The sequence below is a fragment of the Pavona decussata genome, unplaced genomic scaffold (genome assembly GCF_977016875.1).
Source record: "Pavona decussata unplaced genomic scaffold, jaPavDecu1.1 SCAFFOLD_180, whole genome shotgun sequence".
NCBI classification, from domain to species: domain Eukaryota; kingdom Metazoa; phylum Cnidaria; class Anthozoa; order Scleractinia; family Agariciidae; genus Pavona; species Pavona decussata.
Genome location: NW_028145590.1, coordinates 1,716,340 through 1,742,318, shown reverse-complemented (window position 1 = coordinate 1,742,318; position 25,979 = coordinate 1,716,340). Strand labels below are relative to the sequence as shown.

At 39.3% G+C, this 25,979-nt stretch overlaps 2 protein-coding genes across 2 annotated transcripts; one reads left to right on the top strand and one right to left on the bottom strand.

Annotated features, from left to right (window-relative positions):
- Window positions 1-694: 694 nt before the first annotated feature.
- On the bottom strand, window positions 695-3,154 carry LOC146463196 (uncharacterized). The gene has a single exon (XM_085084662.1). The coding sequence runs from the start codon at window positions 2,994-2,996 to the stop codon at window positions 2,007-2,009; it is 990 nt and encodes a 329-aa protein (XP_084940788.1). The 5' UTR covers window positions 2,997-3,154; the 3' UTR covers window positions 695-2,006.
- Window positions 3,155-7,032: 3,878 nt separating this feature from the next.
- LOC146463195 (carboxypeptidase A2-like) lies at window positions 7,033-23,718 on the top strand. Its single transcript, XM_085084661.1, has 10 exons — window positions 7,033-7,194; window positions 11,307-11,382; window positions 12,116-12,337; window positions 13,799-13,900; window positions 14,363-14,470; window positions 16,292-16,402; window positions 18,119-18,209; window positions 19,361-19,563; window positions 21,388-21,475; window positions 23,425-23,718. The coding sequence occupies exons 1-10, from the start codon at window positions 7,115-7,117 to the stop codon at window positions 23,604-23,606; spliced, it is 1,263 nt and encodes a 420-aa protein (XP_084940787.1). The 5' UTR covers window positions 7,033-7,114; the 3' UTR covers window positions 23,607-23,718.
- The last annotated feature ends 2,261 nt before the right edge of the window (window positions 23,719-25,979 follow it).

Here is a 25,979-nt window from a genome sequence, read left to right as displayed (position 1 = left end):
CTCACGTTTGTCAATTTGATCTTCTTGTCGTAGCGCCGAACGGCAGACTCGGTAATTTTACAGTATTCTCCGCCGCTTGGTTTCTTTCAAATTTCTAAATCTCCACGGCATCTAAGCTGGAATAAAAATGCTCTGCTTTCGTTTTTGGGTACTAGTATGGTTGCTCTTTTTATTCTTGCTTCTGGTTGTGAAGTTTATTCATCACTGTTTTCATGTTGTTGTTTTTGTCTCGGCGGTAACAAATTTTCAATAACATTTGCTGGTAAAATGTTCAACCTACTAGCTCTTCCATTTCATCAATGGTAGGTGCTTTATGGACTGTACATTTTTGCATTTTCTTTGTTTTGACGTAAAAATTAAAGCCAAAAATTCAAATAACCCGACCCGAGAAAAAAATTTCGCGCACGGATATTACCATGGCTACAGTTTAACTGAAGTAAGAATTTCTTTTTCAATCAGCGCACGATTTGTACTTTCTCCGTTTACTGTCTCCAACAAAATGTCAGTTTCGCGATAAAAAACTAAATTCGTTTTTGAGACAGCAATACGACTTTATATTGACGGCGTTGGGAGAAAATATTTTCCGTATTAGGCTCCGTCGCTTCGCGACTCCGCCCAATACGGAATATATTTTCTCCCAACTAGCCGTCAATATAAAGTCGTATTGCCGTCTCAAAATCGAATTTAGTTTATATTATTTTACTTTTCAGCTTTCTATTTATCTACCAACTCTAGATATTAATAAAAACAAATCCCGCAGTAAGCTTTTTATCGCTTTGATGAGTTCTGTGGTTTCATCATTCTAAGAAACCTTTTGTTCCCCTAAGGCAATAATGAATATTCTATTACCACGATTACGTTGTTTGTCTAATTATTGTTGATGAGGCAATGCCCACAGTAAAAAGATTCGAGTGATGACGTTTCGAGCGTTAGCCCTTCCTCAGAGCGAATCGAGCTCTGACGAAGGGCATTATTATTGCCTTATCAACTCCATTGATAAAGAGAAACACATTCCTTAATTATTGTTCAATTTGGCTCACACACTACATTAGTGTTAACTTAATCAAATAAATCAGCTCAAACGAATTCAAAGCGAAACTGAGCTACTTTTTGACGAGATGCTAAGCTAAGGACACGAACATTTTTGCACAAAATTTTTATACGTTTATCTTGGACTTTAAACTGGCGTTCAGTCGGAGAGGTCAAAACGTAGATGTACTGTATTTCTTTTACCTTTTGCTAATTATAAAATGCTTATAAAAAATGTTTAATAAAAATCTTCGTTGAAACCAAGATAAAGATATGGAAATGATGTTATGTCCTAGCGCTTTTGTTTCGCTTTCATTTGGACAATCACAATAAACTTTGTGACATCGGGTGTCAATTAATCTGGCACAGCTTTTTAACGCTTCAGCCTGCTCATTTCTTTTGGCAGATTTGGGGTTTCTGTCTTAATAGTCGCACCCAAATGCTTTCCGGATTTTCCTAGAGCTAACCGGGATTTAAACATTTCTGCAAGACGTCACTTTTTCTGGGAGGTTTCCCTCGAGATTTCGGTGTTTGAAATACAAATATCCTCTGATTACGGAGATAACTGCTACGTTGACTCTAAGATAACATTAATGGAAACTTCTCGGAAGAACCACCAAACTGAGAAAAAAAAAAAAAGGAATAAGATATCTTCCCGGGTGCGATTCCCGGAGTTGACGAGGGTTTTCTCCAGGTTCTCCTGTTTTCCTCTATCAACCGAAACCAACACTTCTAACTTTCAATCCGACCTCGGCTGGTACGGAACCCTTGAACGAGCTGGGGTCATTTACATTTAAAAAGATAAAAGTAAAAGCGAAAGAAAAAAATACCTAAAATACGATTTAAATTAATCCTAGTGATTTGATCCTAAACTGCGGTAAAGAGCAAAATTAATAAGCTTCTATTTGGAGACCTGCTTAATTATGAAAAAAGGTAAAAATATACAATCAACAGGTGACAGTCTAAGTTCCTTTTACTCAGTGAGCCTTTTCGTCCTTTGCTGTCCCGTCATTCGTAACACCCATTTGTTTGAGAACTTCATCTCGGTCTTCATCTTTCAAAGTTTTCAAGACGAAATCACAGTGCTTTACAAACCCTTGAATGGCTTGTTTATGAAAGAATGCCAGAAAATCTTCTCTCAAATCAAAGGAAATTTCGTCCAACGCGTCGCCCTTGTCCGAGCCGTCCTCTAGACTGCCAGAAAACTGCTGCAGTTTTTCAGCGTTTCCAGGTTGGCGTTGTTTAGACTTCAACTGGTATTCCACGGAGTGAAGCGAATACGCCATATCCAGAACTTCTCCTCTCCGAATAACAGCCACTCGGCCAAAAACCATGTTACCATCTTCGGTTTTGAATTGCAATCTGTCAACGGCTAGGACATTTCCTTCAGTAAAATTCTTCGCCCGCTTGATGACTTTTTTCAGCTTCTCCGGCATGTTAGTCAAGTCCGCTATTTCATCAACAGTGGCGTCGTATTCACCTGGAGGTATCCCTTCCTTAAGGTCACAGAGGTTGTTTTCTTCGTAGCTCGAAAACCTCAGCGATTTAATTACCGCTTCCGCCTTTGACGAGTTGCCTTGGAGTGAAACTTCATCCTTGGTATAATTGGCAGCGTTTATCTTGGCGGCCCTTTGCTGCCGTTTCCTTACCGCACCGTCACCTTGGGGTTGCTGTGTTGTTTGCGATGGAGAATTTTTCACAAACTCTGCAATCTTTTCCACAAGGTCATGAGGGATGTCAGCAACGATAACAAAGAATTCGTCAGCTGCCTTCTTGCACTCTTCAGGTTTGTTGCAGAATACGTCTGCCAACGTATGAGTAGCATTTTGGAGCTTCATCAAATTGTACTTTACTTGGTTGAAAGCCCAACTAACTCTAGAACCTCCCTGCGGGTAATACTTGAACGCGATGAAATCTCCTATGGTGTCGATCAAAATCGACCCAAAAATCATTTTAGACGGGAACATGATTTTGACAGCGTTTGGCCACTTAGCACTCTATGAGACGGAAACCAAGATTTCGACTACTCACAAAAACACCTACGTCACTCGCAACGAGACCAGCAGCTCGAGAATTCCGAAGCTACACTAAAATGTTTGGGACAAGTCTTCATCTTAAAGTGCACAATATTATCGAGCTGGCCAATTAAAATAAGCCACACTATTTCTTGGAATCCGGGAAAATTACCCACTTTTGTTTCAGTGGGTGTATGGAGGGGAAACACGAGATAAACATGTGCTATTGACGGACATGATTATTTTAAAAATATAAAAATGGAATATGTTACAACACGACTCATGTAATTTGTTCTCTCGCTTGTAATCTTATTATGAGGAAAACAGCCTTAAACTAAATATATTCTCTCTTGAATACTGAGTTGCTAGAGCTAGTGCTATTAAGGTTTTACAAATGAAGATAATAGTTAAGATAAAGACAACCTGTTGCAATGAACGGTTCCTTTTGTCTCTTGAAATCCGGGAAAAACACCGTGTTTTGTTTTGAACGCGTGGGTCGATAACGAAAGTGTTAAGTTCTTGTTTCATTTTCCCTAGTATGCCTGTGTCACTCACTGAATAATAATAATACTTCATTCTCATTAATCCACCAGGCTCAAAATATACCTTTTTTTTCCCCCAATGCTCATATGCCTCACATTGACATTCAAATCCTAGCAGTATGCAGGATGTTCGTCCCTTAAACCTGCCGTTTAATGGCCTTTAATTAGCTCCTACGAGTCTCCCTTAGCTTAGCGGTAGAGTATCCGAACTACGTTGTAGTTATCGGAAGTCTTAGGTTCGACTCTTGAAAGGAGCACTCTGATTTCCTTTTACAAAATATGCCTGTGTCACTCATTGAATAGTTTATACCATTCTAGTCAAGACAAATATAAAGATTTAGCATCAAAACAGAATCTTAAAGCGTAAACGTAATGTGAGTGAATACCGCAATGGAATGCGCAAGCCTTAAAGACGGGCGTGTCGTGTATGTTACACGAAAGAAGGTGGCAGGAGAAAGAGGTAATACGGGTCTTGCAGTCGAAGTTACAGTAGCTGGACTGATCAGGCGTTTGGAATTCGTTTACTCGAGCGGTGGCCAAAATCATGTTTTTTTTTTTTCGGAGAGAAGAGGTTCATGAATTACTCAATGCAATTTCTCTTCGAAAATCGAGCCTTGTCAAAAATGAGAAAATAATATCCAGATAAACGATGAAAGTACTCCGGGATTTGTCCCTTCTTCCGCTTCTTGTAAGCGTTATATTTCGCGAAACTGAAATAATACGATATCGCTTTCTAAATGCATGGGCGGCCAAGGTGCAACGACCAAGTCAGTTCTAAAAAAGCAGCTTTCTATAGCAGGATTAGCTGCTCAGAAGGTGTTTTATCTCGGAACAGGGGGGCGGATTGAATAATCGAAGTTCGTTGCTTCAATAAACGTCATAGCTTCTATGAAAACACATTATCAGTGACAACAATTCTTTTACTAGAGCAGTGCCAAAATCATGTCTTTTTTTTTCAGAGAGAAGGGAATCATGAATAACTTAGTGGAATTTCTTAATTTCGAAGATCCAGCCTTGCGGAAAAATCAGAAAATAACATCCAGGTAAACGATCGAGGTAATCCGGGAAACGTCCCTTCTTTCGTTTCATGTAAGCGTTATATTTCGTGGAACTGAAATAAAATAATATTGCTTTCTAACTGCATCAGCGGTGAAGGTCCAACGTCTAAGTCAGTTCTAAACAAAATAATAACAGTAAAAAAACAAACTTTCTGCACAAACATACTAAGCTATATTTCACTGAAAACATTTATTTTTGGTTTGACAGCACATCTGTCATCTTATATTTTTGGTCTGTGTGGTGAATTGTTACTTCAACGATGTTGTCAATTGTATCACTAAACCCGTCTAAATGTGACATCCAAGGGTTTTAACCTGACTAAAATAAAATTAGAACGTTCAATACGACTCGTTCTGGCTCAGCACTATTCTTTTCTGCTAAGTGAGAGCGGGTTTTGAAACTTGGAGTTTGACCCGAAGGCAAACGTGACCACAATACATTTTAAACAAATATTCTGTTTTTGTTATAAACATCAACTCACTCTTCAAAATTTGAGCCGAAAGTTGATACGCAATGTTAAACCAGAGTCACTGCTATATATTATCTCTAGACAACAGTGGCAAAATTTCTTACTGCATGGCGCATGGCTGAACTGCAATGAACGGTTTTTGTTTGGTAGGATCGCTTTGACGCAAAATGCAAGCAATAGTCAATCACAACTTTTGTTGAATTTGGCAGAGTATTGTGTAATACATGTAGTTTATACTTATTATAATTAGTGGTTTTTTTTTTTCATATTTGTTTAGTTTAGTTTTTAGATCATACGGCTACTACGAGGATCATTTGATGTATAAATTAAGAAGATGACAATGATAATGACGATGATAAGGACTGAGAAATACGTGCTTGTAACACTTACCGCTGCCCTAAGGCCATCAAACTAGCTTAGATTGATGGCATAAACATTCTGCATACAGCTAGGTGTTGAATGTCGATGTGTGACATATACACAATGGAATAAATGTGATGGTATATTTTACGCCTAGTGAAAAAATGATAGATGTATACTTACAATATTTTGATAGATGATAGATGTATTTTACAATATTTTGTAATATTTTTTTTAGAGATGTATATAACAATATTTTGTATGTACAGTTAATTATGAGGTGCATGGCAGCTTACCTCTTCCTTCCATATGTCGAGATTAATACGTTCTTTAATTTTCAAGGGGGCACTCTCGACTATGTTTTTCTTGGCCTGCCTCTTTGTGTCGTGGACAAGGAGATGAGCCGGAGCAAACTATTGTGAAAGACCTGGATAAGATGGGATTATCGTGTGTAGAAGGTTGGACTCTGGCAAAAAAAAAAAAAAAAAAAAAAAAACGGGCCAAATGGAGGGATTGTGTAGCTGCCCTATGCAACTGAAAAAGAGGTGTGATTAGTTCACGTTGCCGGATGACTTTTGTCTATACGTCTGTCTTTTTTATCAAAACTACATAGAACATTTCACAAGGTACCTTTGCTGATATGTGAGATTGTTCCTAGATTGACTAGAGAAGAAAATGTCAAGTGATTTATCGAAGAAAGAAAAGACATCAACATTTTTTGTGCCTTTTTTCAAGAGATCTTTACTTGGGAAGAACTTGAAAATACTGCTCAATTTGGCACTAAATCAATGACATCGCCCTTTGAAATTTGGCGAGTCGAAAGAAACCTAATGGCCCGACTTGTTTATTTTGCAAGGTGGTAGTTTATTTTGTTTCATTCGATAAAATGCTTAGCTGTGACATTCAGCAAACAAATCTATTGGTCAGAGCTATGTTGTGGGCAGTTCCTGTTCAATTCCGGAGTAATTGTACAATACTCTGCCACTTCTGGCCACTGTTGTCTTCATCTTGCGGCACCTTTAACGAACAAAGCAGACAACTATACATCCTATTTCCACGGCATTCAATGAGATACAAATGAGTGGATGAGTATTCCGCAGTTAAGCTTCGATTTCTATACAAAAGAATTCTTTCTTTTACCTCTGTGAGAAGACAGGGAATCACAAAACATTGATCATTCAACTGACAGAATTCTGAACATTAAGCAGCACTTTTGATTTTCTTGTTTCTCCCAAGAGAAAACCGCTTACCAAGATTTTAAAAAAAGTTACCTCAATTTTAAGCACCTTCAAGGTGGAAGATTGAACACAGCAGCTAGTTAAATACCGTGGGATCGTATTTATTGGGCGAGACGTCCGGGTATGGAACGCACACCAACTGATCAAATACTATTTGATTGGTGACTATTGATGACAATCGATCCTTTTTACTTCAGTGGACTGAAGGCGTCCGTGGCGTTAATGGCGGATTCAAACACAAAAGAATTTGAAATGTTATTCCATCACTTGTTTGCGTTCAGCTGCGAATGATTGAAAGGATGAAGAAGTCGCACTTTTTATTTTCGACTTCGACGTGTGAGTTCATCACTACCTAGTTGCTGCTTTTGAATAAGGTACAACTAGCTTTAAATCGGTCTCAAAATGCGCCGTGGTTTGGCCTTAGTGTTTTTGTTCGCCGTTTTTGGGAAAGGTCTTTGCGAAGGACCCGCACGTTTTGAAGGGTAAGTTAAACGTTTGAGTGTTGCGTTAAGAGGAAATTTATATGCAACGCCCTGATGTAATTAAAAACTAAATACATTCTAACTTGGAAGATACAGAAACTGAAAGACAATTCTGCTAAAGAAGTTATATTCTCAATGTGCGCTTGCCTTGGTTTTTATAAACCCGTTTCATTAATTAAACAGTGCCTCTACAGTTTACCCTTGATTTCAAATGGCAATGGCAAACGTCAAGGAATGAATCGCGATCGAAGTTATCGTTCTGAGAGCCTTAAGCAGTGCTTCAATTTCCTTCAGTACTATTTACTTCTATACTCTACTGATGGAAATTTAATTTGAGACATCAATATCCCTAGAGCTGCGATAGATTAACGAGTACTGTAAGTATTCTTGTCGAATCCTTTTCGTTTATCGGTTAGTATCAATTATAATATTTTTTTTTGCCAGGATGCTAGATTAAATGGCGCAGAATTTAAAATTCACTTTTCCCAGAAATTCAGAAAGGATCGAACCCCTATTTAGGAACCAGTTGCAGAATTTTTGGGAGGTCTTATGGGAACAGTTTGGTGTGTGGGTGGGGACGGGGGTGGGGGGGGGGGAGTGTATCCCCCTTCAGTGACTCTGAGAGTCCTAAAGCTATGGCAAAGAAACTTGACGGTCAAAAAGTCAGTAATAAATCCAGGGATGTCTCCTTTGAGGTCAGCAAAGGAAGGCTGTCTAGGATTTCCTGATTTCCCCAAAACTTTAAAGCTACCAAAATTAACCAAAAAGTATCCAAAACCACATGACTAAAATAAAGTTACTGTACGAAACATATACTTTTTAGTTTTTCATTACCAAATGCAGGGATATTCCTGCCGGTCAAAATTTGGCTGACCTCACGTGCCACATTTTCAGAGTTTAGCGTCGCTTGTTTGTATATTAACCAAAAGTAATGTGTCCAAAATCTCTACCCCCCCCCCCCCCCTTCCCCCACATCCCCCTTCGCTCCTTATTTAAAATGATACGTCAGCTTCGTACCCTGTTCGGGCAGACACGCTAAGTTTAGCCCCATTCCTCCGAAGTAAAGCTCGGTCCACTTGATAAGCGCGATGTAGGGCCTAGGAATGAGGTTTAAACCTCCTCTGAACTTCGTTTAAATAACAGCCTCAGTGTTTGTGTGGTAGAGGGTTTTTCGATATCCCTTGCAAATATTCATTAATCTTTTCCGTACGTTTGATCCATGATAATGTGGTCATCATACCAATTAATGAGTTGTTGAGCAGTTGTAAGCCTGGTTGCTCAAGATCGAAGAAGTAAAATAGACTTTGGTCACGTTTAAAATATCAGAGACTGCGCCAGCTAATTTTACTAACACAAAACCAGACTTCGTTGATGGAAACCTGGTACACTTTACTATAGTACTGCACTGAACACGGATGTAGAGGGCGGAAATGGAGTGCAACTTGAAATAACCAATAATTTTTGGAAAACGAAAAAAACTAGTCATCGTTGGTTCTCCGTTTGAGTAAATTACTTGATATTTTTCCAATTTCTTTGTGTTGTAGGAACAGAGTTAATTAGTTTCAGTTTCAGCAAAGTCTTGAACAAAAACATAACAAATTCCCACGCCATGGCCCCTTCAGACTAAAAGTATCCTCATTTATATAATTACCACGCAGTCAAAGATTCGTCGATGGTTCTCCCATTGAAGCCCATCCTCAAAATTTAAAGGACTGACCAAGGTCAATAGGCTTCTTAAAATAAACGCATAACCCGGATGACCAGGCGGCGTGGTCGAGTGGTTAGAGGCGTGGTCTCGTAATCTGCCGGGAGGCCCCAGGTTCGTGTCCCCTCTCTGACCACTAACTTGGATTTGTTTCATGGTAGTGCCCTGTCTGAATCCTCGGCCACACTTTGTAAATAGCCAACTGGCAAGCTTCCCTGCCAGTAGGGATTTTTAAGAGTTTCTGTTCTATTTAAAATATTTGTTTGATCACACGGCCCCACAAACTTCTAGCGTTAAATCTAACTGTGTATAAATAACTTTACTATTCCACTATTATGTCATTTCACCAAATAAGGTCAAGAGAACGCGCAAAATATGAGAACGTAATACTCTGCAGTGTCCTAGTTTGACCGGTTTACAACAGAGCGAATACGGACGGAAAAGGCAGGAAAAGAAGCAACGATGGCTGGACTGGAAGAACTCAACTTTGACTTGTTTGGGTTCAGTTGGACTTGAATTTTGAGAAGACGAACTCTTAACAGAAACAGACTACTTAATTGAACAAACAGAACCTACTAAAACGGGTGGTGTTGCTACAATTACTGAGCAAACAGAACAAACAGAAAGCGGACAACTGAACGACGAAGACATTGACAATTTTATTGCTGAGAACAGAAACACAAACACAACTGAAAAGACGCAAAGTGACCTTAATATGTTTTACAGATGGGCAAAAACTGTCAAAGAAACGAGAACTATTGAAAACAAACCAGAACAAGAACTTGACAAAGTTTTGGCTCACTTTTTTTTAAACGTACGTAAGACGAACGGGGACGAATATGAACCTGATACGTTAGCGTCTATGTTACGAAGTTTCGACCGCTTCTTAACGGAAAAAGAGAATTATTTTATACAGTATACTCACAGACAGACAGTTCACGAAGGTCAGAGAAGCTCTATCTTCAAAGCGAAAACAGCTTCGCCGTACCGGCAAAGGGCAAAAGCCAAACAAAACCTCTGGGACTGAGCGAAAATCAGATTCAGAAGCTGTGGGACGAGAAACAATTTATAGGATACCACACACCACAAAGCCTTTTACGTACAGTCTGGTCTAACAACACCCTGTTCTTTGGTTGGAAAGCTCGTGACGAACATCACCAAGTAAAGTTTGGAGACTTCCAAATAAAATGCGAAGACGGCCCGAAGGAAGGGATTACGTCGAGTGGATAACTGAGCGTGGAAGCAAGACTCGTGCTGGAGAACACGAATTTGTCCCTGACCGCACGTTCAAGCCCAAAATGTACGCTACTGGAGGATCACATTGTCCTGTGAGCATCTTTAAAGAATATCTGGCAAGACGACCGCCTGAAATGGCTGCTGCAGATTCCCTATTTTATCTGGCGTCCATTGTTAAGCCATCATCCAATATCTGGTTCAAAAAACAGCCTCTGGGAAGGAATTCGCTCGGTTCATTTATGAAATCCATGAGCGATGCCGCCGGGTTGACAGGCAGGCACACCAACCTTTCGGTCCGTAGGACGATGATTTCAACGCTCAGAAAGGAGAATGTGGAGCCCTTGCACTTGTTGGAGAAAGAAACCTTAAGTCTTAAGACAGCTATTCCAGTACGTCCACAGAGCAGCAGAAGGACATGTCCTTGACACTTAGCAGCTTCATCGAGGTATGTGATGCACGTAATAAATCTGTCGCTGAAAGCCAAATACTGACGCCAAGAGCTGATCCACAGCGAGATAAAAGTGAAGTCAAACAATTGTTCACTGGAGCTATCTGTAATGACTGCCAGTTTACCTTTACCACTGCCGATGCTGGCTACGCTGCCGTCCATGCCACAGATCCACAGAAGAAATTCAAGAGAATCTTGCCCCTTGTAAATAGTGATGATGAACTATAAAGAACTTTTGTTATTCTGATTTATCGGAAATGGATTTGTCACTATAAGTTGACGACATTTCCCTGATTTTGAGACTTTCTTAAATATTTTGGAATTACAATTGTAAACGTGGCTTTCAATGGAAGAATAGGTTTTGAAACGATGTAAGCTCGAAAACTAGGTTTTAGCATGCCAATCATTTGTCATTTATCTTTTCATTTTATCCAATCAAATTAAAGACATTTAACTGGCTTTATGTGTTGTTTACGTCATTCGTACGCGCCATATACCGATACCGGGTGTATTTTAAAACTCTTACCAAAGCAGACAAAGCCAAAAACGCAAAATCTTTTTGTAGTGGAATAACTCGCGGACATTTTGCTCATTGCTCGTGTTTTTCCTCGCCCTTTCGGGGCTCGGAAAAATATTACGCAACTCGCAAAATATCCGCGCGTATTATATGTAAAACCATCGAGTAAAATATATTTACTTTACCTTTACGATTTTTATTTCTAGAGATCGGGTCATTCGTGCCGTCCCAAGAAACAAGGCGCAACTGGATTTTCTCGCAAGCCTTACTGAAAACGATGATGTGAGTATAGAAGAATATTTAAATGAAACTTGAAACAGTTGTAATTGCGTTCGACGTAGCAAGAACGCTTCACAATACGGATTTGATTCGAGATTTTATGGGACTTGTCGTGGATGGGTCGATGAAATCTTGGGACGCACATCTGGCATCACCGGCACATTTTTTTGCAGGGGCGTGATGACATCACAAAGAGCGAGAGCCTGGGAACGAGATTGGCCTAGTGACATCGAACGCATTCTCTAATCTACGATTATTACTAGTTTTTATTAGTAAGTTAATATCATGGGTGACAAATTACTCCTTAGTTTTGGCGCGAAGATTTTAGTGGACAAGTTTTCAGCGATATTTGAAGATCAATGAAGCTATGCTGTCAAGAAATAGAGACCCTAAATAAATTTCATCTGTAATTGTATGTATACAAAAACTCGAAAATAAAAGAATCGCAGAGCCGAATAACAAAGAGAAAGGGATGTCTTTTTTTGTTCCGTGGTCGCATCGCTACATTGCTACATTCTACAATAGCGGTATCGCAAGCGAGTGAATGGTACCTTTACCTAGCCAGCTTTCTGTCAGATTTTAGTTCAATTTATTTTTTTAAATATCTGGCGAAAGAATACTGAAAAAATGAACAAAAAACAAAGCTGCTATGAAAAAAGTATCTCGTAACTGCCAGGTCTAGAGCCATCCGCATTAAAAGCATTCATCCTTGCTTGTAAATTATATTTATTTGCAGCTAGACCTGGACTTCTGGACCCACCCCTCCCATGTAGGGGCTTCTGTTGATATTCATGTGCGGGCGGCGGTGTATCCAAGACTTGCTAAGCTCCTCGCAGCAAATGGAATTGTCTTCACGATCCTTATCCCGGATGTGCAGGGTTTGGTGGATAACGAGAATCCTCCACGATCGTCGAGGGCGAGTGGGTTCGACTATGGTCGTTACAATCGTCTAACACAGGTATGAAATCGATATCTTTGTTACGATTCCGAAATGCCACTTTAAACCCTAGTGGTAATTTAAGTTTTTATGTAGGCCAGGTAATCTCTAAAACCACTTATATCGCTGGAAAGAGCACCTTAAAATTAGTAAAAAAAAAAAAAAAAAAAAGGTTAAGTTTCCAGGAGATGAGAAGCGAATTGAATCGGTTTGAAGTCACCCGGGTATTTTCCGGCTTCCTTTGCAGTGCTCCCCTGCCCTAAAAACAACGACATGACCTCGTAGATCGGTCTTTTAGATTTTTCTTTGATTCTAGATTTCCCAATTTCATGATTAGAACTTGCCGTTCAGAAGGGTTTCTAAGAGTTGAACCCTTCACGAAACTCATACATCACACATTATAATTTGCCGACGTCATTTTTGACATTTTACTTCTTTAGCATATTTCAAAAATATGCATGTCACACTTGGTAAACTGAAGAAGTGTAAGTTTGATATATCGAATATAAAAGCGGTTTTCAATTGAGTGTCGAAAGTAATTCCGCGTTTGCTTTGGTTTTGCATTGCTACGCTCTGTGATTGGTTAACACACCACTTTCTCAACCAATCAACCAATAGGAATCCAAACCAAAACCCATCGTGCTTGGCCGCAAGTGTTTTCCCGCGCTTGGCCCCAGTTACATGTATTTGCTTCAAATTATGATTGGCTCGATGTGTTGTTTACATCTGTTGCGATTGGCCAAAGTTATTACTTTGGTTTTGGTTTATTTTAACGACATTCCGTTGGACACCGCTCTATTGAAGAAATTAGCCTCCAGAAATTGTGGAATTTACAAAGAATGTATATGCGGCTGGTAGGCAAGAGTTGTCACCAGCCGATACTTTCTTTGAGAAATGATCATTTCTCAAAAACTGATTATTCTCAAATTTTGCCAAGGTATTTCAACAGGCCATTCCGAGTTGCTTTGAACCTCATCATGAAAGCAAGGCTTAGTGCAAAGTTTGTGTCATGAAAACTAGTCTTTATGTGCAAACAAAACCAATTTTCACATGAAACTTTGCACTTAGCCTCGCTTTCATAATGAGGTTCACAGCAACTCGGAAATGGTCTATTTGTTGATAACATTTTTTTGTAGCTGCAATCATGGACAAAAGTGTTGAGACAACCAATGGTATTTTGTATTTGAATGAAAAGACCTTTTCAATCTGTAGTCGCCCCCTTCTCCCCAAAACAATGTTGCAAAACGCTTCCTGGATGTTTATTTGTTTCCAACATTGAAAAAGGGGAAAGGGGAAGCTACTTTTCACGAGGGGAGTGAGGAGAATTTACACCTAGAGAAAAAGGTAAGTAATTTTCATGTGTCTCAACAACTTTTGTCCATGATTGTGGCTATAGTTTTGTTGTTTATGCTAATATATCTTAATGAGGCTGAATATATGTTAAAAAAGATTAATATATTAGAGACGTAAATAATATTTCAGATTGTAACCGAAATGAAGAAACTGGAACGACGATACTCGAATCTGGCGACCCTGGTAAATGTTGGTAATTCGTATGAAGGAAGACCCATTTACGCCATGAAGGTATGATTTTTAATTATATTAATTACGATACTATACCAATTGCAAAATGCTTCAGTTGAATATGAAAGTCTCCGTTAATTAATTAGCAGCCCATATTTGAGGATTAGTAGGTTGTTGTACATGTACGTTGCAATATTCCTGAGTTATCGGACATTGCGCACTGGAATACGACAACTGACTTGCAAGGCTTTACTTTTCTTTCAACGAATCTCTTTAATTTTGATTCCTCACAGGATGTTAGTATATTTCTTCTCCCAATTTCATATTGAATGTGATTAGTTGCATCAGAGCGCGTCGTTCAATTCGGGCAATAATGAATTACTCTTGATAAGACAAGTGAGATTCTCCATACTTGTAAATCATAATTGGACTTCACAAAGTCCGGTTACCTTTAAAAGACTTATTTTACCCAACGGTATCATTTGCCATCTTTTTAATTTTCAATCTTTGTTGCAATTTCAGATTTCAAAGTCAAAGTCCGAAAAGGGACGAAAGATGTTTTTCATGAACTGTGGTATTCATGCGAGGGAGTGGGTAACTCAAGCAACCTGCATGATTATGATCAATCAGGTCTGTTTCTTCGAAAAGAACATTTTTCAGTTGAATGTCGAAAGTAATTTCCCATTTGCTTTGGCATTTGGCATTGGCACGCTCTGTGATTGGTTAGAAAAACTTGCGCTTCTTTTTCAACCAATGAGAAGCAAAACCAAAACAGAAGTGTGACTTCTGGGCGCTTATTTAATTTTGGACCCATAAGGGTGGGCACATATTATTTTCCCAATTTTCAGAGGACATTTGGGACACAACTGACGCTCCTCTTACTTCACGCTGGGCTCAGAGTACAAATTTTCCTTTTTTTTGCGGGGGGAGGGGGGGGGGGGGGGGTTGAGCACCTATTAACTTTTTAAGCTTTCAATATGAGCGCTTATTCAAGGGTCGGCACTTGTTAACTTTTTGGGCTTTCAGGGTGGGTGCTTATCCGAGGTAGGCCGGCCGTTAATCGAATACACAAGGTACCTGTGTTTGCTTCGAGTGCTGATTTGTTCTTTGCGCTTTTTTCATCTGTTGTTGTGTGTTGAGACGGTATTCGGAAAGCTAGTGAAGCATTTTTAATTTCCAAGGGGGAGACTCTTGAACCCTATGGGATGAACAGACGCGATGAAACTTAATCTGTTTATATCTCTATTTTTATGATGGCTTCAATCACACGTTTCTGCTTTCTACGGTAATCAACCAATCTTATCTTAACTTTTCATTTGTATCATTTTAAATATTGCAACCGTTTATTTCCAATTTTTACTGAGCTTATGCAGCCCCTGAAGAAGGTTAGTATTGTCTAACCGAAATACTGGGCAATTAAATTATTTTAGCCGTCCAATCAGCCTTGCATTTAATTTTACATTTTATTCAATATTGCTGATCCTGATCGACACAAAGATCCGGCTTCACTTTGCTGCTGTTTGTACAAGTGGTCCTTGTATTATTGAAGAGTTACTTTAGAGTAATTAGGTTAATTGGTTTGGGTTTTACGACACTTAAATGAAAACCGCTCTTTCAAATTTCAACTAGTAAACACCTTTGTGTGGTTTTTCAAGAACATTCAAAACCCAGTTAGTCGTAACTTGGCTTTTAAAAGCTGTCAATTGTAAGTGCGACAGGAACTAAGGAACCGAGACTGAACACAAACCAACTGACAAGATGGATGGAGATCCATCAGTCACCGCGCACGAAACGTTTAACGTCAGATCTTTATTTCTCTCCTTCGTTTTCCCTTCTTTTGTTAATTCTCTTTCTTTTCTGTGGGAGGAGGGTTGAATAACACCGGAAGGTGCCATTTAGTTTTCCAGGTGTGGAGGGTGCTAAATTGAAGTGATAAGGTAACTATATATTACCCATTTCTATATCACATTCAAAAACTCATTAGTAATTCATCAGCCAATTGACTTATCAAATGGTCGATAAAACATCACGTGCAGTGGTCTTAAAACCCGATATAATCTCCTCCTTATTAGTATGCTGTGTTTAAAGTTTTTCTCGTATGCTAATTTCCAACGTTTTACAAAGGCATCATTGTCATGAACTCTCTTGACACACGCTTTTCTAGGAATGTGTTTGAAGCCGGTCAAAAAACTCGCGGCACGTGTTTTATCGGGTCTAAAACCACTTGTCTGCGCCTCCTGGTTTTAAATCCCAATAAAACACTGCTGCTCGACATGAAACTCATAGTCTGATTCATAGTTCTGGGTAAGTATAGATTGCTTAACAGTTCAGAAAACGTTCTCAATAGAAATACTTGTTAACTTTATAAATTACTTCCGGAAAGAAGGGATATTTTTCTCACAATATTACGCAACAATAATCGTTGTTGTTGTTGTTGTTGTTTATGAGCAGATACTATCCAAATATGGAAGTGACGCCTCTGTCACGGCGATGGTGGACAAGCTTGATTGGGTGATCATGCCAGTCTTTAATGTTGACGGATATGAATTTTCACACACGTCGGTGAGTCATTACTCATACTAAAAGAAATAATCGTAAATCATTTACTGACTTATCATGAATGCTGAAAGGCTAGACAACTCATTATCTGTTTAACAAATCGACTGCAGTATTCCATGGTCTATACTCTTTTATTAAAAAAAAAAAAAAAACTGGATCATTGTATAATGCGATTCCGAGGATTTGATTGGCTTAGCGGCAATCGTATATGAGCCAATATACAATGCTCGAGACCATGAAATTGTCTACTTATTGTTCTTGCAAAGCGAAATCAGCAAAATCTGGAAATATTTCTTGATTGTTTTTCATAATACAATTATTCCACTCACGCTTGTTGGATATGGGATGATTTGAGCGCCAACTCGGCGCTACGTGCCTCGTTGGCTATCTATCATCTCATATCCAACGCGCGCTCGTGGAATAATTGTTAAATAGACCATAAAATGACGTCATAAGATGGTCAAAACTCAAATGGAGCCACAAGCTGCATTGTTTTCTACGATAACATGGATAAAGTATCAGCGGGATGGGCTTTATTTTCCGTTGAGAAAGCGCGCGCGTTACATCTGACGCCGGTCATTATGATCTGCAGTTTGATAGACCACGGGACAATCAACTCCCATGCGCGGGAATTTTGAGAGTTATGTAAAATCTGTGATTGGTAGTGAGTAGCAAAAGAATAATGAGCGATTTACGCGCGCAGTTTAACTTTAAAATAGCAAATTAACCAGGAGAGGCTTTTCATTCTAGTGAAAAATCAATCAAGATTTTTGCAAAACATGTAGGATTGTTCGCTCTCGATTTGTATGTGTGCTAGTTGATGAAAGCGTAGCTTATGTGCAGATAATATTTCGATATTGCCGGAACTGGTCGTTGGGTCGCAGTCGGCCGTACGGAGGGAAGTTTCAAAGACTCAAGGTTCTTCGTTCGCGTACCCCTTCGGAAAATTGTAGGTGCGTGGCTTTTGAAAAGTAAACAACAACAACCTTGGCATCGATAGGAAGCTTAACATTTTTAGAATTTGGAAAACTTATAATTTGGCAGATTTTTCTGTTTTGAAAGCGTCGATAGTCATCAGAAGGTAAAACTACTGAGCATGACTCAAATGAATTCATGGGCATCGAACGGGGACGCTGAAACCAAATAACTGCACCTTGTGAATAGCAGAGAGTCGTGCAACAAAATGGTGTGAGGCTTTTGTGATATTATGATTGGTTTATTAGTTATCCAAGCGCAAAGACCGAATGGCTAAAATGCATTACATAAAAGGTTACCGCAGAAGAATACGCGTCGTAAAATTTCGCAATTCCCCGACACCGTTTCACTGACCCATCAACTCGGGGGAACGTTTTCCCGAATTTGATAAAAATCCATCGAACCTACTTACCCTACAAATTCGTACATAGTGGACGTGTTCTCCGAAAAATCAACCGCGCGTTTTTGGCTTCTCATCTTTTGCGGACATATCAGGCCTTCCCAGGAGGCTGTCTGCCTGACGATACAGCGAGCCAATCGACCATCATCTCGTGCGGAGTCAACTGCAATAGAAATTCGCGAATAACCGGTCTCCTTAAGTCGATAACATACTAGGCGAAAACAAAATACAATATACAACTGTAACTAGAGCAGACTTTAGCCTTCAATACCACGTGGAAAGAGCTCTCTATCAAGCTGCAGCGCAAAATACAAGTGGATGATTGATTGTATTTGTTTTGGTAGAATCGCATGTGGAGGAAAACCAGATCTCCCAATCCCGGCTCAAGTTGCATAGGAACCGATCCAAATCGTAACTGGAACTTCAAGTGGGGAGGTAACCATAGCAACACTCGCTACTGAAAGATATACTTAGTTGGAACGTTAATTTATCATGACTACTACTATTCCAGATTCCTAATGAAAATAAATGTTGGGAAAATATTACAACGGAATATTATTATTGAAGGAATTTGATAATATCATGGTACCCAAAATGGTGACTATTTTAAATTATCCCTCTAACTTTTAAAACAATGTGTCTGAAATGTCACAGTTGCCCTAGCCTTCCCTGTCCTAGCATTTTGTACGTGCCTATCAAATGGTCAATAATACATCACGTGCAGTGACTTTATATCGATAAACCTCCTCCTTATTAGTATGCAGTGTTTTATCAGCTGATAAAACACTCCACATTAGTATATTGTGTTTTTCTCGAATGTTTATTTCCAACGTTCACAAAAGCATAATTTCTATGCACTCCCGTGATTGACACATGCTTTTCAAGGAATGTTTTTGAAGCCGTTCAAAAAACTCGCAGCACATGTTTTATCGGGTCTTAAACCACTCGGCTGTATCTCGTGGTTTTAAACCCGACGTAACACTCCTGTTCGTTCTTTTAAATATTATTTCGTATTTACTTATTTCATTATTAGAGTCAACTGTATGTTATCGTATTTTTTTGCCATAATTATGGGCCCGCAGTTATTAGCTCCACGCTGATGCGGTTAGCCTGCCAACGTTGCTGATATGTCATGTAACAACTTTGAAATTCTTTTCGCAACTGCTTTAGTTGCGTATATTTCAAAACTGCTATACAATCTCAACGTTCATTGACATGGCTCTGACACTCTCACTGTCCACTTTATTTTGTTGGATAGATACTGGTGTGCGTATTTTTTCTCTGTTGTTTTTGTTGTCCTACTCTTTTCTCTGTGTTTTCTGGCCACAATATTGCAATTTATTTCATGAAAATTGGCTTCCTTGTTCTTTAACTCTCAAGTTATATTAGGACGCCAATATCCTTTTTCTATTTCATGTTTTGTCATTTCAACTGTAGTGCTCTCTAGAGGTAGAATAAAGCTGTTGTTGTTGTCGTTTACTCCATTTCTCTCTAACTAAAAGACTAAATTACGTGCAATTGCCCAACAAAGAAGCAGGAACCGTTCTCTTTGAAACCACCTCAGTTTCGTTATTATTATTTCGTAGGTGTGGGGACCAGTTCCAGTCCATGCCGTGACACTTATCACGGCAAAGCACCATTTTCTGAGATCGAGGTCTTGAACGTAGCTAAGTATCTGTACAGCAATCGCAGAAATCTCGTTGGCTACATGGATATCCATGCTTACAGCCAGCTATGGATGACACCTTGGGGTTACACAAGGGCTTACCCGAAAGATTACGCGGAGCAGGTGAGTGGTTGAGTATCTGTGCTGTTTACATCCTGTAATATTTTGGTGACGGTTGCGATGATGACGATGATTATGATGATGATGATGATGATGATGATGATGATGATGATGATGATGATGATGATGATGATGATGATGAACTGTCATTTTGTTATACACAAGTTTAAAAATTAAGGAAAAATTTAATCAATCAGTTCCTGATTTCAATTACTCAATGAATGGGTTACTTTATCAATAACCAACGAAAACAGACGGTGGTTCGATGGACACAATGTTCTCTTAGTAATAAAAATTAAGCACAGGGAAAATTATTTTCACGCTTTATCTGAAAAGGAGGGTTCGGATTTTGGATGTTATTGAGCAACACCGATTCACAGGAAATATGTTGGTAGAAAGGGATGTTTTCGTTTATGATAGCACCTCAAATCCCGCTGTGTTATGTACGGGAAGCAAACTCGTTAGCTGACCTGTTTCAGCTATGAAAGGATAAGTTGACGTCATCAACTAAAGAAAGAGCAGTCTGGCCTAGCCTTGTTCCCAGGGTCTCTCCTCTTCTTGGGAACGAGGTTGCAGTCAGGCCATGCTCAAGTCGTGTTTATTAAACAGAAATCAGAATTCGTTGACTGTCCAACTATTATCCGTGTTGCAATCACTCATCAATTCACTCACTAGTTTTAAACGCACAGTTAATTAAGACTCGTCGTTTTAGGAAATGCTTTTCCTAGTATATATTAATCTGAAGACACTTTCAAAATATGATAACGCATTTTATTTTTATATTTTTAACGTTTTGTAAGAGCATCGAGACATTAGGGGGCTTCACACTAGAGCTTGTAAGTATAATCTAAGTGCACTTGAAACCTACTTTGAGTGTGAAGGGGTAAAACCTACCAACTTGAACTTTACTTAGTGACCATGGAAACTTTCGCAGTTCAAAGAAGCCGAAGTAAGCCGCCAAGTATGGCCAACACCACACTTGAGAACGTACTTGACCAATAGGGAAAGGGAAACCAATTGAAAGTTACGTGCTGCGGTGCCAGGACAGATAAACATTTTGCCGTGAAATAAAATTAATAAAAAAAAAAAAATCAAAATGGATGGTTGGAGATACGCCTCGCAGTTTGAGGACTCCATGGAACAGTCTTTTTTGTAAGTAAACATAAAAAAGAAGGAAAAGCCGATTTAACCTTACGGTCTTATTTGAATTTCATCTTTACGGACAGCCTGAACCATCGATTTTCAGTTCAGAAGATGTCGCCTGTTCTTTTGTTTTGTCGCCAAGTACTCGTAAACAATGAAGTACCTATGCATTTCCTGTAATGTTAAAACTCTCTGAGTTAAAATTAAAGACAAAATAAAGAGTAAACAACACAAAACGTTTTTCCGTTGTAAAGGCTTCATGATTTTCCGGCGAGCAGTCGCATTTCTGATTTTACCGCGAACGATGATTGACAGCTTGTGCTTCAAGTGTATACTTTGTCACCAGGTGTGAAGCCAGGTTTTCTAAAGTGCGACTTGAGATTTTCAAGTGCACTTGAATCAAGTGCTTACTTGAAACTAACTTAGCTTGTAGTGTGAAGCCAACAATTGTCACGGATACTCCAAATACTTATTATCATCATCATCATCATCATCGTCATCATTTACTGTAAAACCACCACCAAGTTAGCCATGGAAACAACCTATGATGTTTCAAATAAAAAAAAAAAAATGCTGAATTGTGCAGCTCCAGACTGTCTTTAAAGACGGCGGGTGCACGCTAGCAAATCCCCTTAAACCCCACCCCCAGTAAAGAAGTAAACATAATTATTTTTTTCTACTTAGAAACGAGTATCTGACATCGCAGTGCAGGCGTTGTATAACGCTGGCTATCGCACGTCGTATAGAGTAGGACCTTCATCGATAATTATCTGTGAGTACAACTTTCACTTGACTAATGTCACTTTACTTTCACGTATGTGCGAAGGTAAATTTAATCGGATTTACACGCGTAACCACACAACAACATATTGGCAATTAAAGAGAGAGAATTTGAACCACGGGGCACATTGATGGGAGGAGAGGTTTCTCTGTCCATTACGCCAAATCCCAGTCTGAGGTGTTTTCTTCATGATTCACCATCTATGAATTGTTAGACGGAACTGACCGCTCGTGGCGAACGCCTTTATCCTGTTCTGTCACAGCTCTGATAATGTTCCTTCTTCAGTTCTGAAAAGAACTTTTAAGTGTTACTGTGACAAAAATCGATTTTAACGATATTTTTGAGCTTTCCGTTGGAATTACAACTTAAAATTTAGCATAGGTAGTATTTCCCTCCTATACCTTCGAATGCTGAAAATAAAATTAAAGGAAAGGTGAAATTTTGATCACGCAGTAGCACTTTAAGGACAGCTACTAATTGACAATTTTGTTAATAATACATAAATGCTTTAAGTATTACTTATATAGTATTATTTAGTTCGCAACAGCAGAATACAGTTTATGAAGTAGAATCCATATGAAAGTTAGCCATGTGGAATTTTTCGTGTTGAGCCAATGACGTCACTTCCTGTAACTTGAGCCTTAACTTCCGGAACAAGGCCAAGTAATGGCGGCCGTGAAATCTCGAATAAAAAGCTAAAAAAAACTACTTCCAATCGCCATAAAGGATTGAAATTTGGTAACATGAGTAAGAAGGTCATATTCTACACGAAAATGCAAAAAGATGGAAAACGATTTTTTCGTCCCAGGGGCACTTTAAAGAAATGTTTCTTTAAGATACGAGTTTGAGCAGCTGTACCTGTCGTTCCAACTAACAATAATACGCTTTTGAAATTTCGCCCAATTAAACAGGCAACAAATGCTTAGTACAAACATTGGATTTGAAAAGAGACCCCTGGGGTACAAATTTTGGGTAGATCACTCGCTGGTAATACAATAGCACATTTCCAGTTGCCATCCTATCTATAAACACGGAATTAAATGGAAACAAAAAATCAATCCCATATGTAGTTTAGCTAGAATGTAGTAGTCTCGAGTTTCGTAGAAAGTTTGAGGAGACACAAGTTTCAAGGTTACAATTTCTACAAAGAAATGGAACGGCTAGTTCTTGAAGAAACATCTAGGTTTGTCTTGTTTGGTTTTTTTTTTTTTGTCTTATGACGTACACAACTTATTGTTAGCAACTGTATCGATCATTGAAAATAATGCATTATTCAGAAAGTGACACAGGCATACTCGGAAAAAATTCCGAGCTCGCCTATCAGGATTCGAACCTAAGACCTTCTGACTACTAGTTCGGATGCTCTACCACTGAGCTACAGGAGACTCGTGGGAGCTAAGGCCATTAAACTATACTAGGTTCATGAGATAAACATCTTGCATCCTGCTAGGATTGGAATGTCATGTGTGGCATATGCGCGATGGAATGAATGTGATGGAATATTTTAAGCTTGGTGAATAAATGAGAATGATGTATTACAGGCATACTAGGAAAAAAATCCGAGTTCTGTTATCAGGATTAGAACCTAAGACCTTCCGATTACTAGATTACTAGATAAATGAATCATTGTATAATGCAATTCCTGGGATTTGATTGGCTTAGCGGCCATGCTATTTGAGCCATTGTACCATGCCCAAGTAATAGCGACTATTAAATTGTCTTCTGGGTGTTCTTGCAAAACGAAATCAGCAAGATATAGCAATATTTCGTCACTGTTTTTAATAAAACAATTATTTCACTCCCGTTTGTTGGAAATAAGGTGATGATTAAAGCCAACTCGACGGTACGTGCTTCGTTGGTTCAATATCTGTCATCTCGCATCGCAACACGCGCTTGTGGAATAATTGTTAATTATCACTGAGCATGTCTTCTATTTTTAGACGCAAATTCAGGAGGCACAAAGGATTGGACATACGGTGTTCTCGGAGTGAAATACTCATTTGCTTTGGAGCTCAGAGACAAGGGTCGTTATGGATTCATGCTGCCTGCCAATCAGATCATGCCAACTGGCATGGAAACGTTCGCTGCTATCAAGGCAATGGCCGCGGCGCTGAAAATCTGAATTTAATGACCGCAAAGTCCATGGAAGCAAGAGCTAAGAAAAATGTGGGTTAGTTCAGGTGTAGGGGTATGAACATTTTTCTTTTCATTAAAGACGCCCATGGTTTGATCAACCAAGTCTGTTATATGTTCACTATCAATGACAAGAGGGGATGACAGTGGTGGGGGAGGACAACTGGCTAGGGGGAGGGGTAGAGTACCTATTCGCCTGATATACTGCCAAAAAACACCCTAAAATGTTATAAATGTTTTGCACTTAAACAGGGACCCGCACTATGCATGTAACCTTGGCCTGGCCAAGCCACTATTCATTTCATTGTAGACGCTGAGCTGTAAACATCATAGAGGCAAGATGCAATAGAATATTGAAATCCGTATGCGCATTTGCCTCGTGAATAAAGCTAGAGATTTGCTAATTTGTTTTTGCGGCTCAATGACAATATATTTAATTTTGTCCAAAATATTCTTTTAACAGCTTAGGTTACTTGTTCAAGACACGTTTGGTTTTCTTGAAATACGTGTACTAATTCCACAACCTTTACTTTCTTCTTGCTCACTACGTCCACCATCCATAAAGTCACGTTGAAGCACTGACTGTATGACAAAAAGGTGGGAGGAGCTACCCCTTTTATGGTGAGGGCCCTTGTTTAAGACCCCAGAAAGGGCCGATATTGGTGTTTCGTTGGCTCTAACAACCAGAAAAAAAAATGTTTTCGCCTTACATTGTTTTTACGCAACCGATAACGTTTTACGCATAAAAGGGCCATGTCGCTGCACTATAGCACCATACAAAAGGTAAAATTGAATGGCGATAAGGCGGTCCAGTCTGTGCGCCAATGTTGCAATATGTTAGCAAATACAAAGCATTGCTTTGACAATTTGTCTGAGATTTTTACGTCAGGTTGAGCCTGCAATAGGTCTGCAACTGTTCTAAGCTCTATTGTCACTGGACCGCCACTGCACGACAAGGGCGTGAAATTTCCTGATGGGACATTTTATGGAGGATGTAAACACACGACGACAAATTTCACTTTCTCTTTCTAAACTTGGGTGAGGTCCCCAAGAAGTCACCTCCAGGAAATTTCACCTACATATGCCATTTCGAACGAGTTGAAATAATCGCGACGGCTTTTGAAAATACGTGAATTAATTTCAATAGAGACGTTTTCGCTGCCGTCGTTGTGGTTGTTGCTAATTAAAAGCTCCCTCTTGAGTAAACACGCACGGCCAATTGTTTGATACATTGTTTTTTCCGCACAGCCCGGTACATTAATTATGCATGTACCACTGTCGCGCTAACCCCCTTCCAGAAGAGAAAATGCATACATAATTTATGCCCGGAACTGCGCGTTAATTAATCTTGGCTTGCATTACTGCCGATAACAACATTAAAAATTGTTTATGTTTACATACCACATGAATTTGCATACCACATGAATTTGCCGTTTCCTCGAAGTTTAAACCGTATTGAAGAGGACTGTTAGGTCTTCTGGTTAGACTTCACCTAAGAATATTATTGAACAAGGAATTCAAAGGTAAAATTCGACAGGACAACGAAGGCAGAAGAATGCAAAAAATCAATACCTTCACTTGATTCAAATCGCGGCAATCAATACTTCACATTACGTGAGTTTTGATCAAACCAGCGTCGTTCCTAAATATTCCATCTTCCTTCTTCAGTCTTAATAGCCTTTTAAACTACGCAGGAAACTGATAAAACGATAGATTTTAAGATTTCCACGTCCGGCTGTGCTTTCTCCAAAGCGCACGTTGGTTTGGCTTAGTAACCATGTCGTGTAACGAAAAACGTCCCTAGCCGGGAAGGGTCAGGTACAAAACTGGCCGCATGCATGGGTACCCAGAGGACACATGAACTTTTCAAAGTAGAGATTGAGCCAACTTCCAGACTCATATCTTGTACTTGCGTAGACTTGGTTTTAACTTTCCATGGCAAAGCGGAGGATTGTTTGGAAAACAAAACGAAACAAAAGCTAAACATTCGTTGTAGCGTCTTTCTAAACTTCAATGGCCGTTTCTGTTTACCCCGATCGTCGGGGAACAAAATTGGCCAATATTTTCAAGTTATAATTCATTTCCATCCTAGCCATCCTAGCCAAAGATGAATGAGACCAGTTTCTGTGCACTAGTAGACTTATTCTTAACAAAACTGAACCATTATTTTGATGCCTGCATCCATACAAATATGTTTTTGGCTATTCAAAAATGCCAATGTGACACTCTCATTTCAAGAGAAGAGTTGTATACTTAAACGAGGACGGAGGGAGGGAGGGGTGGAGGGGGGGGGGGGGGGGCAATTTTTATATTTTGGCTAAACCATGGCCAGATTTTTGCATTGTTACAAACATCTGGGATT

Coding starts and splice junctions, on each gene's coding strand:
- LOC146463196 (XM_085084662.1), bottom strand. CDS start 2,996: ATGTTCCCGTCTAAAATGATTTTTGGGTCGATTTTGATCGACACCATA.
- LOC146463195 (XM_085084661.1), top strand. CDS start 7,115: ATGCGCCGTGGTTTGGCCTTAGTGTTTTTGTTCGCCGTTTTTGGGAAA. Junction 14,471..16,291: donor GCATGATTATGATCAATCAG/GTCTGTTTCTTC, acceptor GTTTATGAGCAG/ATACTATCCAAATATGGAAG. Junction 16,403..18,118: donor ATGAATTTTCACACACGTCG/GTGAGTCATTAC, acceptor TTGTTTTGGTAG/AATCGCATGTGGAGGAAAAC.